General features: G+C 42.5%; 1 protein-coding gene across 1 annotated transcript in view; it reads left to right on the top strand.

The window, feature by feature from the left end:
- Nucleotides 1-19,334, top strand: part of clint1a (clathrin interactor 1a) — a 36,673-nt gene extending 17,339 nt beyond the window's left edge. The window contains exons 9-12 of the mRNA XM_063000554.1: nt 8,159-8,224; nt 9,749-9,996; nt 16,166-16,346; nt 17,290-19,334. Of these exons, the coding sequence (XP_062856624.1) occupies nt 8,159-8,224; nt 9,749-9,996; nt 16,166-16,346; nt 17,290-17,621 (827 nt within the window). The 3' untranslated portion in view covers nt 17,622-19,334. The remainder of the gene's footprint in view (nt 1-8,158; nt 8,225-9,748; nt 9,997-16,165; nt 16,347-17,289) is intronic.
- The last annotated feature ends 893 nt before the right edge of the window (nt 19,335-20,227 follow it).

The raw sequence follows: 20,227 nt of genomic DNA, 5'->3' as shown, positions 1-20,227 counted from the left end.
AAGTTAGAAACATACAATAGTCCAAATCTTAAAATTTTATGCACTATGCGCTCCAGCACTTGGCGACCCTGTTCTATAAGTTTGTAATGTGGAATATCCAGGCATAACATTAAAACCACCATTTTATGAGCTCCACTTACCATATCGAAGCACTTCAGTTCTACAATTACTGACTGTAGTTCTTCTGTTTCTCTGCATGCTTTGTTAAGCCCCCTTTTATGTTGTTGTTTGATGGTCAGGACCCCCACAGGACCACTACAGAGCAGGTATTATTTGGGTGGTGGATCACTCTCAGCCCTGGTGGATAATTGATTCAGGGCATAGCGTGACACTGACATGGTGGTGGTGTGTTAGTGTGTGTTGTTCTGGTATGAGTGGATAAGATACAGCAATGCTTATGGAGTTTTTAAACACCTCACTGTCACTGCTGGACTGAGATTAGTCCACCAACCAAAAATATCCAGCCAACAGTGCCCCGTGGGCAGCAGCCTGTGACCATTGATGAAGGTCTAGAAGATGACCAACTCAAACAGCAGCAATAGATAAGCGATCGTCTCTGACTTTACATCTACAGTAGCATTGTTGTGTCTGATCCACTCATACCAGCACAACACACACTAACACACCACCACCATGTCAGTGTCACTGCAGTGCTAAGAATGATCCACCACCCAAATAATACCTACTCTGTGGTGTTCCTGGGAGAGTCGAGTCCTGACCATTGAAGAACAGCATGAAAGCAGGCTAAAAAAGTATGTAGAGAAACAGATGGACTACAGTCAGTAATTGTAGAACTACAAAGTGCTTCTATATGGTAAGTGGAGCTGATAAAATGGACAGTGAGTGTAGAAACAAGGAGGTGGTTTTAATGTTATGGCTGATCAGTATGTATATATACTGTGTATATATATATATACAGTGTATCACAAAAGTGAGTACACCCCTCACATTTCTGCAAATATTTCATTATATCTTTTCATGGGACAACACTATAGACATGAAACTTGGATATAACTTAGAGTAGTCAGTGTACAGCTTGTATAGCAGTGTAGATTTACTGTCTTCTGAAAATAACTCAACACACAGCCATTAATGTCTAAATAGCTGGCAACATAAGTGAGTACACCCCACAGTGAACATGTCCAAATTGTGCCCAAATGTGTCGTTGTCCCTCCCTGGTGTCATGTGTCAAGGTCCCAGGTGTAAATGGGGAGCAGGGCTGGTAAATTTGGTGTTTTGGGTACAATTCTCTCATACTGGCCACTGGATATTCAACATGGCACCTCATGGCAAATAACTCTCTGAGGATGTGAGAAATAGAATTGTTGCTCTCCACAAAGATGGCCTGGGCTATAAGAAGATTGCTAACACCCTGAAACTGAGCTACAGCGTGGTGGCCAAGGTCATACAGCGGTTTTCCAGGACAGGTTCCACTCGGAACAGGCTTCGCCAGGGTCGATCAAAGAAGTTGAGTCCACGTGTTCGGCGTCATATCCAGAGGTTGGCTTTAAAAAATAGACACATGAGTGCTGCCAGCATTGCTGCAGAGGTTGAAGACGTGGGAGGTCAGCCTGTCAGTGCTCAGACCATACGCCGCACACTGCATCAACTCGGTCTGCATGGTCGTCATCCCAGAAGGAAGCTGACGCACAAGAAAGCCCGCAAACAGTTTGCTGAAGACAAGCAGTCCAAAAACATGGATTACTGGAATGCCCTGTGGTCTGACGAGACCAAGATAAACTTGTTTGGCTCAGATGGTGTCCAGCATGTGTGGCGGCGCCCTGGTGAGAAGTACCAAGACAACTGTATCTTGCCTACAGTCAAGCATGGTGGTGGTAGCATCATGGTCTTGGGCTGCATGAGTGTTGCTGGCACTGGGGAGCTGCAGTTCATTGAGGGAAACATGAATTCCAACATGTACTGTGACATTCTGAAACAGAGCATGATCCCCTCCCTTCGAAAACTGGGCCTCATGGCAGTTTTCCAACAGGATAACAACCCCAAACACAACCTCCAAGATGACAACTGCCTTGCTGAGGAAGCTGAAGGTAAAGGTGATGGACTAAACGCAATTTAGCACCTGTGGCGCATCCTCAAGTGGAAGGTGGAGGAGTTCAAGGTGTCTAACATCCACCAGCTCCGTGATGTCATCATGGAGGAGTGGAAGAGGATTCCAGTAGCAACCTGTGCAGCTCTGGTGAATTCCATGCCCAGGAGGGTTAAGGCAGTGCTGGATAATAATGGTGGTCACACAAAATATTGACACTTTGGGCACAATTTGGACATGTTCACTGTGGGGTGTACTCACTTATGTTGCCAGCCATTTAGACATTAATGGCTGTGTGTTGAGTTATTCTCAGAAGACAGTAAATCTACACTGCTATACAAGCTGTACACTGACTACTCTAAGTTATATCCAAGTTTCATGTCTATAGTGTTGTCCCATGAAAAGATATAATAAAATATTTGCAGAAATGTGAGGGGTGTACTCACTTCTGTGATACACTGTATATATATATATATATATATATATATACATATATATATATATATATATATATATATATATATATATACACACATTATATATATATATATATATATATATATATATATATATATATATATATATACACACTGTTGGCTGGATATATATATATATATATATATATATATATATGTATATATATATGTATATATATATATATACACATATACAGTGTATCACAAAAGTGAGTACACCCCTCACATTTCTGCAGATATTTAAGTATATCTTTTCATGGGACAACACTGACAAAATGACACTTTGACACAATGAAAAGTAGTCTGTGTGCAGCTTATATAACAGTGTAAATTTATTCTTCCCTCAAAATAACTCAATATACAGCCATTAATGTCTAAACCACCGGCAACAAAAGTGAGTACACCCCTTAGTGAAAGTTCCTGAAGTGTCAATATTTTGTGTGGCCACCATTATTTCCCAGAACTGTCTTAACTCTCCTGGGCATGGAGTTTACCAGAGCTTCACAGGTTGCCACTGGAATGCTTTTCCACTCCTCCATGACGACATCCCGGAGCTGGCGGATATTCGAGACTTTGCGCTCCTCCACCTTCCGCTTGAGGATGCCCCAAAGATGTTCTATTGGGTTTAGGTCTGGAGACATGCTTGGCCAGTCCATCACCTTTACCCTCAGCCTCTTCAATAAAGCAGTGGTCGTCTTAGAGGTGTGTTTGGGGTCATTATCATGCTGGAACACTGCCCTGCGACCCAGTTTCCGGAGGGAGGGGATCATGCTCTGCTTCAGTATTTCACAGTACATATTGGAGTTCATGTGTCCCTCAATGAAATGTAACTCCCCAACACCTGCTGCACTCATGCAGCCCCAGACCATGGCATTCACACCACCATGCTTGACTGTAGGCATGACACACTTATCTTTGTACTCCTCACCTGATTGCCGCCACACATGCTTGAGACCATCTGAACCAAACAAATTAATCTTGGTCTCATCAGACCATAGGACATGGTTCCAGTAATCCATGTCCTTTGTTGACATGTCTTCAGCAAACTGTTTGCGGGCTTTCTTGTGTAGAGACTTCAGAAGAGGCTTCCTTCTGGGGTGACAGCCATGCAGACCAATTTGATGTAGTGTGCGGCGTATGGTCTGAGCACTGACAGGCTGACCCCCCACCTTTTCAATCTCTGCAGCAATGCTGACAGCACTCCTGCGCCTATCTTTCACAGTTGGATGTGACGCTGAGCACGTGCACTCAGCTTCTTTGGACGACCAACGCGAGGTCTGTTCTGAGTGGACCCTGCTCTTTTAAAACGCTGGATGATCTTGGCCACTGTGCTTCAGCTCAGTTTCAGGGTGTTGGCAATCTTCTTGTAGCCTTGGCCATCTTCATGTAGCGCAACAATTCGTCTTTTAAGATCCTCAGAGAGTTCTTTGCCATGAGGTGCCATGTTGGAACTTTCAGTGACCAGTATGAGAGAGTGTGAGAGCTGTACTACTAAATTGAACACACCTGCTCTCTATGCACACCTGAGACCTAGTAACACTAACAAATCACATGACATTTTGGAGGGAAAATGACAAGCAGTGCTCAATTTGGACATTTAGGGGTGTAGTCTCTTAGGGGTGTACTCACTTTTGTTGCCGGTGGTTTAGACATTAATGGCTGTATATTGAGTTATTTTGAGGGAAGAATAAATTTACACTGTTATATAAGCTGCACACAGACTACTTTTCATTGTGTCAAAGTGTCATTTTGTCAGTGTTGTCCCATGAAAAGATATACTTAAATATCTGCAGAAATGTGAGGGGTGTACTCACTTTTGTGATACACTGTATATATATATATATATATATATACACTGTTGGCTGGATATATATATATATATATATATATATATATATATACAGTGTATCACAAAAGTGAGTACACCCCTTACATTTCTGCAAATATTTCATTATATCTTTTCATGGGACAACACTATAGACATGAAACTTGGATATAACTTAGAGTAGTCAGTGTACAGCTTGTATAGCAGTGTAGATTTACTGTCTTCTGAAAATAACTCAACACACAGCCATTAATGTCTAAATAGCTGGCAACATAAGTGAGTACACCCCACAGTGAACATGTCCAAATTGTGCCCAAATGTGTCGTTGTCCCTCCCTGGTGTCATGTGTCAAGGTCCCAGGTGTAAATGGGGAGCAGGGCTGTTAAATTTGGTGTTTTGGGTACAATTCTCTCATACTGGTCACTGGATATTCAACATGGCCCCTCATGGCAAAGAACTCTCTGAGGATGTGAGAAATAGAATTGTTGCTCTCCACAAAGATGGCCTGGGCTATAAGAAGATTGCTAACACCCAGAAACTGAGCTACAGCATGGTGGCCAAGGTCATACAGCGGTTTTCCAGGACCGGTTCCACTCGGAACAGGCTTCGCCAGGGTCGACCAAAGAAGTTGAGTCCACGTGTTCGGCGTCATATCCAGAGGTTGGCTTTAAAAAATAGACACATGAGTGCTGCCAGCATTGCTGCAGAGGTTGAAGACGTGGGAGGTCAGCCTGTCAGTGCTCAGACCATACGCCGCACACTGCATCAACTCGGTCTGCATGGTCGTCATCCCAGAAGGAAGCTGACGCACAAGAAAGCCCGCAAACAGTTTGCTGAAGACAAGCAGTCCAAGAACATGGATTACTGGAATGCCCTGTGGTCTGACGAGACCAAGATAAACTTGTTAGGCTCAGATGGTGTCCAGCATGTGTGGCGGCGCCCTGGTGAGAAGTACCAAGACAACTGTATCTTGCCTACAGTCAAGCATGGTGGTGGTAGCATCATGGTCTTGGGCTGCATGAGTGTTGCTGGCACTGGGGAGCTGCAGTTCATTGAGGGAAACATGAATTCCAACATGTACTCTGACATTCTGAAACAGAGCATGATCCCCTCCCTTCGAAAACTGGGCCTCATGGCAGTTTTCCAACAGGATAACGACCCCAAACACAACCTCCAAGATGACAACTGCCTTGCTGAGGAAGCTGAAGGTAAAGGTGATGGACTAAACCCAATTGAGCACCTGTGGCGCATCCTCAAGTGGAAGGTGGAGGAGTTCAAGGTGTCTAACATCCACCAGCTCCGTGATGTCATCATGGAGGAGTGGAAGAGGATTCCAGTAGCAACCTGTGCAGCTCTGGTGAATTGCATGCCCAGGAGGGTTAAGGCAGTGCTGGATAATAATGGTGGTCACACAAAATATTGACACTTTGGGCACAATTTGGACATGTTCACTGTGGGGTGTACTCACTTATGTTGCCAGCCATTTAGACATTAATGGCTGTGTGTTGAGTTATTTTCAGAAGACAGTAAATCTACACTGCTATACAAGTTGTACACTGACTACTCTAAGTTATATCCAAGTTTTATTTCTATAGTGTTGTCCCATGAAAAGATATAATAAAATATTTGCAGAAATGTGAGGGGTGTACTCACTTTTGTGATACACTGTATATACAGTGCCTTGCAAAAGTATTCGGCCCCCTTGAACTTTTCAACCTTTTGCCACATTTCAGGCTTCAAACATAACGATATGAAATTGTAATTTTTTGTGAAGAATCAACAACAAGTGGGACACAATCGTGAAGTGGAACGAAATGTATTGGATATTTTAAACTTTTTTTAAAAATAAAAAACTGAAAAGTGGGGCGTGCAATATTATTCAGCCCCCTTGCGTTAATACTTTGTAGCGCCACCTTTTGCTGCGATTACAGCTGCAAGTCGCTTGGGGTATGTCTCTATCAGTTTTGCACATCGAGAGACAGAAATTTTTGCCCATTCTTCCTCGCAAAACAGCTCGAGCTCAGTGAGGTTGGATGGAGAGCGTTTGTGAACAGCAGTTTTCAGCTCTTTCCACAGATTCTCGATGGGATTCAGGTCTGGACTTTGACTTGGCCATTCTAACACCTGGATACGTTTATTTGTGAACCATTCCATTGTAGATTTTGCTTTATGTTTTGGATCATTGTCTTGTTGGAAGATAAATCTCCGTCCCAGTCTCAGGTCTTTTGCAGACTGCAACAGGTTTTCTTCCAGAATGGTCCTGTATTTGGCTCCATCCATCTTCCCATCAATTTTAACCATCTTCCCTGTCCCTGCTGAAGAAAAGCAGGCCCAAACCATGATGCTGCCACCACCATGTTTGACAGTGGGGATGGTGTGTTCAGGGTGATGAGCTGTGTTGCTTTTACGCCAAACATAACGTTTTGCATTGTGGCCAAAAAGTTCGATTTTGGTTTCATCTGACCAGAGCACCTTCTTCCACATGTTTGGTGTGTCTCCCAGGTGACTTTTTATAGATATCTTTGAGAAATGGCTTTCTTCTTGCCACTCTTCCATAAAGGCCAGATTTGTGCAGTGTACGACTGATTGTGTCCTATGGACAGAGTCTCCCACCTCAGCTGTAGATCTCTGCAGTTCATTCAGAGTGATCATGGGCCTCTTGGCTGCATCTCTGATCAGTCTTCTCCTTGTTTGAGCTGAAAGTTTAGAGGGACGGCCGGGTCTTGGTAGATTTGCAGTGGTCTGATACTCCTTCCATTTCAATATGATCGCTTGCACAGTGCTCCTTGAGATGTTTAAAGCTTGGGAAATCTTTTTGTATCCAAATCCGGCTTTAAACTTCTCCACAACAGTATCTCGGACCTGCCTGGTGTGTTCCTTGGTCTTCATGATGCTCTCTGCGCTTTAAACAGAACTCTGAGACTGTCACAGAGCAGGTGCATTTATACGGAGACTTGATTACACACAGGTGGATTCTATTTATCACCATCAGTCATTTAGGTCAACATTGGATCATTCAGAGATCCTCACTGAACTTCTGGAGTGAGTTTGCTGCACTGAAAGTAAAGGGGCTGAATAATATTGCACGCCCCACTTTTTAGTTTTTTTTTTTTTTTTAAGTTTAAAATATCCAATAAATTTCGTTCTACTTCACGATTGTGTCCCACTTGTTGTTGATTCTTCACAAAAAATTACAATTTCATATCGTTATGTTTGAAGCCTGAAATGTGGCAAAAGGTTGAAAAGTTCAAGGGGGCTGAATACTTTTGCAAGGCACTGTATATTAATCCAGACCTTTGTGACCCAGTACTAAGGGCAAGCAAGCATAATCAAGGTTGACAGTAAGGCTTATAAAAACAGACATTGGCATGGCCTTGTGGTTGTGGGGGCTTGATGTGTGTGTGCAAACTGTAGCAGATGGGCTCTCCAGTAGCCCCTGTCCACTGGAGCATTTAGCTGCCAGGACCAGATGTTAAAGTGCTCCCTGGTGGAAGTGGAGTGCTAAGCAGATGTGCAGCCATCTCACTCTCTCTCTCTCCCCCACTTTACTCATATCCATCAGTCAGACAGCTGCTTCTGTCTCTCAGCATCAGCCATCTAACCACAAGCCACTGAATCCAACACGACTGGAGAAAGTGTGTGCATGCATGTGTCTGCAGAGTAATAGATCAAAGCCTGTTTGCTTTGTCTTTTAGATGTCCCAAAGAAACCATGACAACTACTTTATACATGTCATAGTAATTTTCTTAAATATGGAGTATTTAATGCAATATTTAATATGTGCCTTTTTTTTTCTTTTACTTTGTCCAGACCTATTTGGCGGGTTTGCTGATTTTTCATCGGCTGAAGCTACAGCCAGTCTACCTTCAGCAGCTGGTATGTTTTTCTAACTACAGTTTTGAAGCATGTTTGCAGCTAGGGGTCAACTGTAAAATCACCTGCTCTATTTGTAAAGCCATAACCAATAACTCTGTCTAAATCTTGCACACACTGTCCATTTTATCAGCTCCACTTGCCATATAGAAGCACTTTGTAGTTCTACAATCACTGACTGTGGTCCATCTGTTTCTCTACATACTTTTTTAACCTGCTTTCACCCTGTTCTTCAATGGTCAGGACCACCACAGGACCACTACAGAGCAGGTATTATTTAGGTGGATCATTCTCAGCACTGCAGTGACAATGACATGGTGGTGGTGTGTTGGTGTGTGTTGTGCTGGTATGAGTGGATCAGACACAGCAGCGCTGCTAGAGTTTTTAAATACCGTGTCCACTCAATGTCCACTCTATTAGACACTCCTACCTAGTTGGTCCACCTTGTAGATGTAGAGTCAGAGACGATCGCTCATCTATTGCTGCTGTTTGAGTTGGTCATCTTCTAGACCTTCATCAGTGGTCACAGGATACTGTTGGCTGGATTTTTTTTGGTTGTGGAGTATTCTCAATCCAGCAGTGACAGTGAGGTATTTAAAAACTCCAGCAGCGCTGCTGTGTCTTATCCACTCATACCAGCACAACACACACTAACACACAACCATCATGTCATTGTCACTGCAGTGCTGAGAATGATCCACCACACAAATAATACCTACTCTGTCGTGGTCATGTAGGGGTCCTGACCATTGAAGAACAGGGTGAAAGCAGGCTAAAAAGGTATGTAGAGAAACAGATGGACTACAGTCAGTAATTGTAGAACTACAAACTGCTTCTATATGGTAAGTGGAGCTGATAAAATGGACAGTGAGTGTAAAAACAAGTAATAATATCTGTAATTATGTATATAGCACATTTACTCAAAACTTAGTAAATAAAATAAAATAAACAAAAAATAGTTATGGGAATTAATTACTTAATTTTAAGATGTAGATTTTAATCAAATGCATTTTGTATTTAATAAATGTATTTAGGTTCAGACATTATGAATTCAGTGGTTAAATTTGACATGGATTGGCTGGAATATTTTACATATCCCCTCACCCTCCCCAATGATTTATTTTTTTCTGTTGTGATCATTTAACAAATGTAACAGAAGGCTGTTGGTATTTGCAACGGGGCCACAGCCTGTTGTCCTCATCTGCCTGTTTATGAAATGCAGAGAGCATAACACTCCTAAATATTGAAAAGGAAAGGGTGGGCAAACCATATGGTTGAGCTCTGTGCTAAATCTAATGAGGGCAGACACATTTCAGCTCATGTTGGGCATAACACATTTCTTTCTGTCTCTTTTGGTGAGAGAGGAATGACATGGTCATCAGTTGATGCATTCAAAGTGGCTTTTTTTTACTGTCGTATTTCTGACTTTCAGCTCCAAGAAGCAGATTCATGCAGTGTCAAAATATAAAGCTTAACATGTCAATTTTTGTTTCTTATAAAACCTATTAAACCCCTTTTTCTGTTTAGCCTCAGCAGCTTGTGGAAATGGGGGATTTGGGGACTGGAATGCGTTTGGAGAGAATCAGCTGGCAGCTCAGCCTGTAAACCCTGCAGCAACAGACCTGCTACCCGCTGCTCCTGCCTCCACAGTGCCTTCTGCTGACCTCTTCGATCTCATGGGTCCCTCTGTCAGTACCAGCATTAATGTCTCCCAAAGCATGAGCTTCTCCATGACCAGCACTCAAAACGCAAACCTTCCTTTGTCTAAATCACAGGTAAGTGTAACGATCATACTCCCATTAACCACAATATTAAAACCACAGACAGGTGAAGTAAATATTGGATACATGGATTGTCATGTTACAATGGCACTTGTCAAGGGTTTGAATCTATTAAGTGATCCCTAAAGTGGTTTAATGGACAACTGGTGAACATCATGAAGGATGTGTCTGTTGCTTACCTAGGTAAGAAATGGCACCAGGATGCAAGTGTTCTACTGGGAACCCTAGGGTCCTGTATTCATGTGGATGTTACTTTAACTCGCATCGCCTACCTAAACATCATTGCAGACCAAGTACACCCCCTCATGGCAACAGTATTCCCGATTGGCAGTGGCCTTGTATAGGTGGATCAGGGTGTTGACTTGCCTCCAGATTCCTCAGATAGAGTATCTGGGATGTGACAGACAATCAGTCTGGTCCATGGAGGCCTAACTTTGCATCTTACAGGACTTATTGAATCTGTTGCCAACTACTTGGTGCCAGATACCGTAGTACAACTCATCATCCAAGGTCTTGTGAGATCCATGCCTCAATGAGTTTCAGTGCCATCATGGGGACCTGCACGATATCAGGCTGGTAGTTTTTATGGTATGGATCAGTGATCAGTTTTCTGTACAGTGAAAGTCAAAAGTTTACATATACTTGTATGGGACATGTACACTATATTGCCAGAAGTATTCACTCACCCATCCAAATCATTGAATTCACTTCCATGGCCACAGGTGTATACAACCAAGCACCTAGGCATGTAGACTGCTTCTACAAACATTTGTGAAAGAATGGGTCGCTCTCAGGAGCTCAGTGAATTCCAGCGTGGTACCTGTGCAACAAGTCCAGTCGTGAAATTTCCTCACTACTAAATATTCCACATTCGACTGTCAGTGGTATTATAACAAAGTGGAAGCGATTGGGAACGACATCAACTCAGCCACGAAGTGGTAGGCCACGTAAAATGACAGAGTGGGGTCAGCGGATGCTGAGGCGCATAGTGCGCAGAGGTCGCCAACTTTCTGCAGAGTCAGTTGCTACAGACCTCCAAACTTCATGTGGCCTTCAGATTAGCTTAAGAACAGTGTGTAGAGAGCTTCATGGAATGGGTTTCCATGGCCGAGCAGCTGCATCCAAGCCTTACATCACCAAGCGCAATGCAAAGCATCGGATGCAGTGGTGTAAAGCACGCCGCCACTGGACTCACGGAATCACGCTTCTCCATCTGGCAATTCGATGGACGAGTCTGGGTTTGGTGGTTGCCAGGAGAACGGTACTTGTCTGACTGCATTGTGCCAAGTGTAAAGTTTGGTGGAGGGGGGATTATGGTGTGGGGTTGTTTTTCAGGAGTTGAGCTCGCACCCTTAGTTTCAGTAAAAGGAACTCTTAATGCTTCAGCATACCAAGGAATGTTGGACAATTTCATGCTCCCAACTTGTGGAAAGCCTTCCCAGAAGAGTTAAAGCTGTTATAGCTGCAAAGGGTGGGCCGACATTATATTAAACCCTATGGATTAAGAATGGGATGTCACTCGAGTTCATATGCGTGTGAAGGCAGACGAGCGAATACTTTTGGCAATATAGTGTATGTCAATGCAGTCTTGGGATATTAAGAATTTTTGCAATTGTTGTTTCTCTGTAGTTAAAAAAAATCAGAAGGCAAATGTTCTTGTCCAAAAAAGTGAGTAAAAAATATAATACAACTCATATTTACAATTGATAAAGTTATGTATGACGCACATGCGGTGTTTTTTTCAGCCTGGCTGGCTGAAAGCACCACTGAGATTAAAACCCACTTTAGCAAGTCTTGGTGTTAACGATTCTTGAATCGCATCTATTCATTTCTCCTCAGCATAAGGTTATAGTTTGTTTGTACATGTAGACCACTGTTCCATGTGCTTCTTAGTGGGGGTAGTCTTATAATTCTTATTTTAATGACCACAGAAAAGTCACCACCTACTGTTAATCATCCCTAACAAGAAATTAGGAAGCCAAGCCTTAAACTTCAGTGCAGTTATAGTACTTTCTATAATCAACAAAGTTCAGACTTCACTTGCTCAACAGTCCGTTTTCGCCACAGTCTGATTCTCCTCTTCATGATGCACTATACATTTTCAATAGAACACAGATTTGGAATGCAGTCAGGTTAGTCAAGTGCACACACACTATGTGTCTATGAAGCCACACTGTTCTAGCGTGTATGGAATGAGGTCTGGCATTGTCTTGTTGAAACAACCACAAACTTCCCTGGAAAAGATGTCACCTTTATAGGAGCACGGAACTCTTAAACAAAGCTTTTAAAAAATTTAAATATACACCTTTGCGTCAATGATACCTTCACACATATGCAAATCACCTGATGCAACCCTCATAGCAATACAGTTGTTGGATTTTGCAGCTCTCGCTGAGAACAGTCTGGATGGTCTTTTTCGTCTTTGTCATAAGGAACTCCATGTTCTTTTCTTAAGAAAACGAGACAAAACGTAGACTCATCTGACAACAGAAGATGATCAGTTCATCATTCAGCTTGGGCCCAGAGAACTTGGCAGTGTTTCAGCATAGAATTGATGTCTGGCTTTACTCTTTGTGTAATAGAGGTTTAAGTTGCATTTGTTGATGCAGTGGTTTACTGTTTTAAGTGACAGTTTTCTGAAAGACTTCCAAGCCCAGGTGGCTATTTTTATCACAGTAGCATTATGGTTTCTCGCACAATGTCATCTGAGGGCTTGAAGGTCACACGTATTCAGTAGTGGTTTACGCTTTTGCTTTACACTGACTGAAATTTTTCCAGATTCCCTGAATCTTTTCATGATATTATGTAAGGTTACTGGTTAAAAACCTAAATTATTTGCAATCTTGCATTGAGAAATGTTCTTTTTGAACTCATTGTCAATTCTTGTCGACCCATCATTGCTTGTACAGACCAAGCCTTTGGCGGATCCTCTTTTTATACTCAATCATGATTCCCTCACCTGTTACCAGTTTACCTGCTTATTGGGGAATGCTTCAAAGCACTGTACCGCCAATATTCAGTCAACATTTCTTGTTTATTATCCAAACTTTTTTAGAGTGTGTTGCAGGCATCAACACAGTGAAAACAAGTGTTCAAGCTGATTAACAAATCACATATTCTTCTTTTTATTGCATTCATGTCCCAACTTTTCTGGAAATGTGGTTTGTATTTTTATATTTTTACTGGACCATGCTATACACAGAGCCATAATGTCATTGAAGAAAAGCACCAGTTTGACAGGACCTAATGCACATAAAGAACAGCAACAAGAAACATTTTGCATGCATTAATGAGGGTGTGATTGACAGACAGCCAGACAGACAAACAAGCAGTTCCATCTTAAAAGAAAAGCTCCACAAAATACAGCTCTGACAGTTGACTGAGTGCAAGCCATTTAAAGTAGAAAAAAGCAAAAACAAAAAAAAAGGCTTAGAAAAGCCACAACGTTCAAGGAGGAAATAGTGGTTATTAAGAAAGATAAGGAAGAGATTATTTTGTACAAACTGTATTTGTATTTATGTTCGTCTGTGTTTTTCGTTTTAAGCATCTTGATATTTTTAGGTGTTTATAGTAAGCTGTTATTTTTGCCATCAAAATATATATTAATTTGATTCCTACTTTACATAAATTTACTATAAATAGTTTTCCAGAATGGGTGACATGGTGGCTCAGTGGGTAGCACTGTCGCCTCACAGCAAGAAGGTCCTGAGTTCGATCCCCAGGCAGGACGGTCTGGGTCCTTTCTGTGCGGAGTTTGCATGTTCTTCCCGTGTCTGTGTGGGTTTCCTCCGGGAGCTCCGGTTTCCTCCCACAGTCCAAAAACATCCAGTCAGGTTAATTGGAGACACTGAATTGGCCTATAGGTGAATGGGGGTGTGTGTATGTGGGTCTGCCCTGCGATGGACTGGCGCCCCGTCCAGGGTGTTACTGCGTGCCTTGCGCCCATTGAAAAGCTGGGATAGGCTCCAGCACCCTCAAGCACCCCCCCTCCCCCCCAACGACCCTAATTGGATAAGCAGTTAAGAAAGTGAGAGAGTTTTCCAGAACAGATTATGTCTAAATATGTTTTCCTCTGCTTCCTTGTTTTATTTCTGCTGTCATTTGGCTGCTCCCATATTAAAGGTTTCGGATCATTCTAGTCCACATACCTGTATTGGCACATTTTTATGTGTCCACTCACTGTCCACTCTATTAGACACTTGTACCTATTTGGTCCACTTTGTACATGTAAAGTCAGGGACAATTGAGACCTTCATCAGTGGTCACAGTACGCTGCCCACGGGGCGCTGTTGGCAGGATATATTTTTGGTTGGTGGACTATTCTCAGTCCAGCAGTCACAGTGAGGTGTTTAAAAACTCCAGCAGCACTGCTGTGTCTTATCCACTCATACCAGCACAACACACACTAACACACCACCACCATGTCAGTGTCACTGCAGTGCTGAGAATCATCCACCACCCAAATAATATCTACTCTGTGGTGGTCCTGTGGGGGTCCTGACCATGGAAGAACAGCAAGGGGGCTAACAAAGTTTTATTTCTGCTGTCATTTGGCTGCTCCCATATTAGAGGTTGCGGATCATTCTAGTCCACATACCTGTATTGGCACATTTTTATGCTGGATGCCCTTCCAGACTCAACCCTCTCCTTATTTTATCCAGGCTTGGGACCGGTTTAGTGACAAGTGCACCTCCTAATAGCTACTCTGTTCAGCCACCCTCCCTCAAATCTGACTGCCCAATAGCACAGCTGAGATTCGAACCCTAGAGCTAGCATGATTTACCACTGCACCCAAGCTCCTCGGTCTCCAAGCTGTCGCGGTGTCACTTGGACATGTACTCTAATTGTGTTGTTCAATAAATAACAGTTAGCATTAGACATACATTTAGAGTGAAAATGTCTCCTAATGGCAATTTACACTAGAAAGAACAATATCGTATGAAATTTCAAGCCAGCGCTTTTAAGAGCAAAGTTACAGCAAAGCAAGACAAAGAGGGTACACGTACAGCATCGGTACAATTTCCACCCACCCCCTCCACATTATCCACCAACCCCTGCCCCCTGGGACACCCATCACAGAGACTGGCAGAATGAAAAGGAACAAGTTTGAGTTAGAAAACCATTAAACTGAAACAAAAGCCTGGTATAAAGTGAATATTTGCATGCTAAGAACCTGACCTACTTTAAAATGGCAACATTTGTTTGGCTGAAGAACAAAGTAAAGCCCCCGCACACGCAAACAATAAACCAAAGCTTCTTAGTCATCATTGTTACAGTCTGTTAAGAAACTTGATAACCTCAGGGGGCTTCTGAATTGTTCTTACTGACCTTCATATTTTCATTATCCCCGCTTTAGAGAAGTCTTGCCATAATTGCAAAGACAATTGACAGCAATTATATCTCATCCCAACTAGAACTGGGTGGTAGGACTTCATTTAACAGAATGTGTGTATATATAACTGATTTGCCTCTACTGTTTCAGCGTAGTTTTAGGGAAGTTTTTTACTCTGAGTTACACTGAACTCTCCCCAGCATTGATTTTGTTTCACTAGGCATTAACGTGATAAACAATTTTTAAGTAAATAAAAAGGAATCATGAATTATGGGAGCCAGAGTATATACACACTTGACTCCGATTGACACTAAAGATAAGGTCCTGATTAAAAAGGGCGGCACGGTGGCTAAGTGGGTAGCACTGTCGCCTCACAGCAAGAAGGTCCTGGGTTCGATCCCCAGGTTGGGCGGTCCGGGTCCTTTCTGTGTGGAGTTTGCACGTTCTCCCCGTGTCTGCGTGGGTTTACTCCGGGTGCTCCGGTTTCCTCCCACAGTCCAAAGACGTGCAAGTGAGGTGAATTGGGGATACAAAATTGTCCATGACTGTGTTTGATATAAACTTCTGAACTGATGAACCTTGTGTATCGATTAGCTACCGTTCCTGTCATGAATGTAACCACAGACTGTAAAAAGCATGACGTTAAAATCCAAATAAACAAACCTGATTAAAAATCATCTGACTACGAATCCCTTCCACTTTGACAACCTTTCGCACTGTTTTTATGTGTAATATAAGAAGTAGTGTCTTAAAGTTTGTATGATTAGAAGATGGTAATGAAATGTCTTGACCCAATTGACCTTATTTTTTCCACCTCTGTGTTGTGTCCAGCCTCTGCACAGTATGGGGACTCCGCTGATGCCCCATCAGCCTGCAGTTCAAAAACAAGAAGCCAAAAAAGCCAGTATGCCGTCCACCTGGTCGGATTCCAGTGTGAACATCAGTCTGGACTACCTGGGCATGCAGCCTCCCAAACAAGCTCAGCCTACACTTAACATGATGCAGCAGCAAGGTGATAATTCAGCTCCATACACACACCATAACATTAAAACCACCTCCTTGTTTCTACACTCACTGTCCATGTTATCAGCTCCACTTACCATATAGGAGCACTTTGTAGTTCTACAATTACTGACTGTAGTCCATATGTTTCTCTGCATGCTTTGTTAGCCCCCTTTAATGCTGTCCTTCAATGGTCAGGACTCTCCCAGGACCACTACAGAGCAGGTATTATTTGGGTTGTGGATCATTCTCAGCACTGCAGTGACACTGACATGGTGATGGTGTGTTAGTGTGTGTTGTGCTGGTATGAGTGGATCACACACAGCAATGCTGATGGAGTTTTTAAACACCTCACTGTCACTGCTGGACTGAGAATAGTCCACCAACCAAAAATATCCAGCCAACAGCGCCCCGTGGGCAGCGTCCTGTGACCACTGATGAAGGTCTAGAAGATGACCAACTCAAACCGCAGCAATAGATAAGCGATTGTGTCTGACTTTACATCTACAAGGTGGACCAACTAGGTAGGAGTGTCTAATAGAGTGGACAGTGAGTGGACACAGTATTTAAAAACTGCAGCGGCGCTGCTGTGTCTGAACACACCACCACCATGTCAGTGTCACTGCAGTGCTGAGAATGACCCACCACCCAAATAATACCTACTCTGTAGTGGTCCTGGGAGAGTCCTGACCATTGAAGGACAGCATTAAAGGGGGCTAACAAAGCATGTAGAGAAACAAATGGACTACAGTCAGTAATTGTAGAACTTCAAAGTGCTTCTATATGGTAAGTGGCGCTGATAAAATGGACAGTGAGTGTAGAAACAAGGAGGTGATTTTAATGTTATGGCTGATCGGTGTAGATTAGTAGCAACATGTCAAAACATTCGATATGCAACCAAGCAATCTAGAACAAAAGCCCAATAAACTCCTTTTCATCTTTTTATCCTTTAGGAGTGAACATAATGACACAGGGTTTTGCTGGGATGAACCTAAGCATGCAACCTACTCCTGTCCCCGCCCGGCCTCCTGCGAACCCCATGATGGGAAACGTGGCCATGTCACCTACCATGACAGGAGGTGTCATGGGTATGGCCCCCATGGGAGGCATGCCGCTGAATCAAGGGATGATGGGAATGAACATGAATATGGGAATGCCTATGGCCAGCATGGGCATGACGGGCAACATGGGGATGGGAATGTCAATGCCAGGCATGGGTATGAGCACTGCCATGGCACAACCAAAGCAAGATGCCTTCGCTGACTTTGCCAACTTTGGAAAGTAAAGAGAGGAGTCGGAAGCTGTGCGGTAGGACAATCTTTCTGGAAGGCATAACCATGAAGGATTTTTGAAGAGCTACAAACAAAGAGTACTTGAATGATGTCAGTTACACCCACCCGGAATTTCTGTCTTTTACACAATGGGGATGTAAATCTGGTAATCAGTCTGACCAAGGAGCCACATTCAGAATTGTTACAATGATTTTGTACAAGAGAGTAATATGTAATTGCACTTCCATTTAGGTTCGGTTGTTGCTTTAAATCTTAAAAGAATTATGATGCATTGGAATGACGATGAGTAGCCCCTTTATACCATTTTTTTATATATATATATATAAGCCCATGTTGGAAAGATCCTTTACTTTCTTTTATATAGTAACTTGCACCTTGTAAATATACTTGCAACAAGACAATAAGTTATTAAAATGCAAGATTTTTCATTCAAATATTAAAAATGTATAACAACGGCCGCTCAGGTGGCGCAGCGGTAAAAACACACCCTGGAACCAGAGCTGGATCTCGAATACATCGTATCGAATCTCAGCTCTGCCTGCCGGCTGAAGCTGAGCGGCCACATGAACAACGATTGACCTGTTGTTCAGATATGGGCGGGACTAAGCCGGATGGGGTCTCTCTCTCTCTCTCATGACCGGTGCTGTTACGATCTCTGCTGGCTGATTGATGGCGCCTGCACAGAGAAAGTGTAGGTGATAAGATGCATATGGCATGCTGCCCACGTGTCGGAGGGATCGGCATTGGTGGAGAAGAAGCATGACTGGACGCGCTAAAAAGGGAGGAAAAGGGGAGAAAATGCATAAAGAAAATAAAAAACAATGTATAACAATGAATAATGCATTTTATAACTAAAGAAAGACAGCATGAGTAATAAAATTATGAGCAAACGCTGCTGCCTTCAAAATAGCATAGGAAATGTAATATTTTTATAAGAAATGTAATGTTTTGCATTTTTCTTTAAATCTCACCCAAGCGTAAAAACTGCTGTCATTCAGTGTCCTTACACACAGTGCCTGTTAACCTTTTGCCTATAAATTTCTCTATTCAGTTTTTTTTTTACAAAGACAATGTAATATTACAGTATTTATTTTGGGTACTGTAGGAAATCAAGCAAACATGTATGCACATTCTCATATTTTGTGTGTGTCTGGTTTTCCCTTTTTTCTGTGCATGGCTCGTATATTTTACTGTAATATATTTGTTTTTTCATGGAGTAAATCATAGAAAAATTTATTTTATGCAAGTTAGGAAATGAGCGAGTTGTACGAGGATGCGTGAAGGTTTGCAAGGCCCCCTTTTCAGCTCCCGAGTGGAATGTACCTGTGGACCATCTGTGTATTGTCAAAAGCAGGGACTCTAGTAAAGCCTTCCATGCCATTCAGAAGCATTACATGCACACACAGACGACCAAATTCTGCCTTTTCTCTTTTCTCTTCCTTACTTTTCCAAGGGATGGGTTTCTGTGTTTTTTCTAGCAGAGTTTATTAGATTCTAGTGTGTATGTATGTATGTTGGGGTGTGCTGTATGGGATCATTGATTATACTGAACAACACTATACTTTATACTTTTATGCAAATCAAAAACAACCGACAAAACATCCCTCCTTTCAGGTGTATGTAATCTGATTCATACACTGGTTTGATTGTTTAATTGTACTCATGATCCTTTATGTAAGAGATTAAAGAGCTGATTTTTTTGTGGACTTTGAAGATGTTTTTTTTCCCACCTTAATAAGGAAACTACAGTGTTTTCAAGAGTTCTTCAATCTTCATTTAAAATTACCACTAATAATGTTCATCTTTATGAGAAAATATTTGTAAACCAGCTTTAAGCTGGCAATTGAAGACTAGTTTATAAATTAGGAGTTGTTTATGATTAAAAGTGCAATGATGACTTAAGGAACAGGAGATTTTCTATCTAAGTAACCCTACACCCATGTGTTTTCACCACTCTTAGCAGCAATGACTAGAGCTCAGCACTTACATTTGTTTTTTTTTTACATTGCTATGGAAGATGGACTGTCCCAACTATTTTTCTGATTTGGGGTTGTAGTTTCTGCTTACTTATGTTACACAAGGTACAGCTAAAAGCTTCATATGTAGATATTATGAAGTCACTTAGGATTTGCCTCGCCAGCTAGGTTTTTTAACAGCAGTTTTATGAGTTATTTATTTATCTATGTGAGGGCGGCACAGTGGCTAAGTGGGTAGCACTGTCGCCTCACAGCAAGAAGGTCCTGGGTTCGATCCCCAGGTGGGGCGGTCCAGGTCCTTTCTGTGTGGAGTTTGCATGTTCTCGCCGTGTCTGCTTGGGTTTCCTCCGGGTGCTCCAGTTTCCTCCCACAGTCCAAAGACATGCAAGTGAGATGAATTGGAGATACTAAATTGTCCATGACTGTGTTTGACATTGAACTTGTGAACTGATAAATCTTGTGTAACGAGTAACTACCGTTCCTGTCATGAATGTAACCAAAGAGTGTTAAACATGATGTTAAAATTCTAAGCGAGCGGCACGGTGTCTCAGTGGGTAGCACTGTGTCGCCTCACAGCAAGAAGGTCCTGGGTTCGATCCCCAAGTGGGGCAGTCTGGGTCCTT

The sequence above is a fragment of the Trichomycterus rosablanca genome, chromosome 8, assembly GCF_030014385.1.
Source record: "Trichomycterus rosablanca isolate fTriRos1 chromosome 8, fTriRos1.hap1, whole genome shotgun sequence".
In the NCBI taxonomy this organism is placed as follows: Eukaryota; Metazoa; Chordata; class Actinopteri; order Siluriformes; family Trichomycteridae; genus Trichomycterus; species Trichomycterus rosablanca.
The sequence above is the reverse complement of the archived record's forward strand: the minus strand, read 5'-3'. Positions and strand labels throughout refer to the sequence as shown.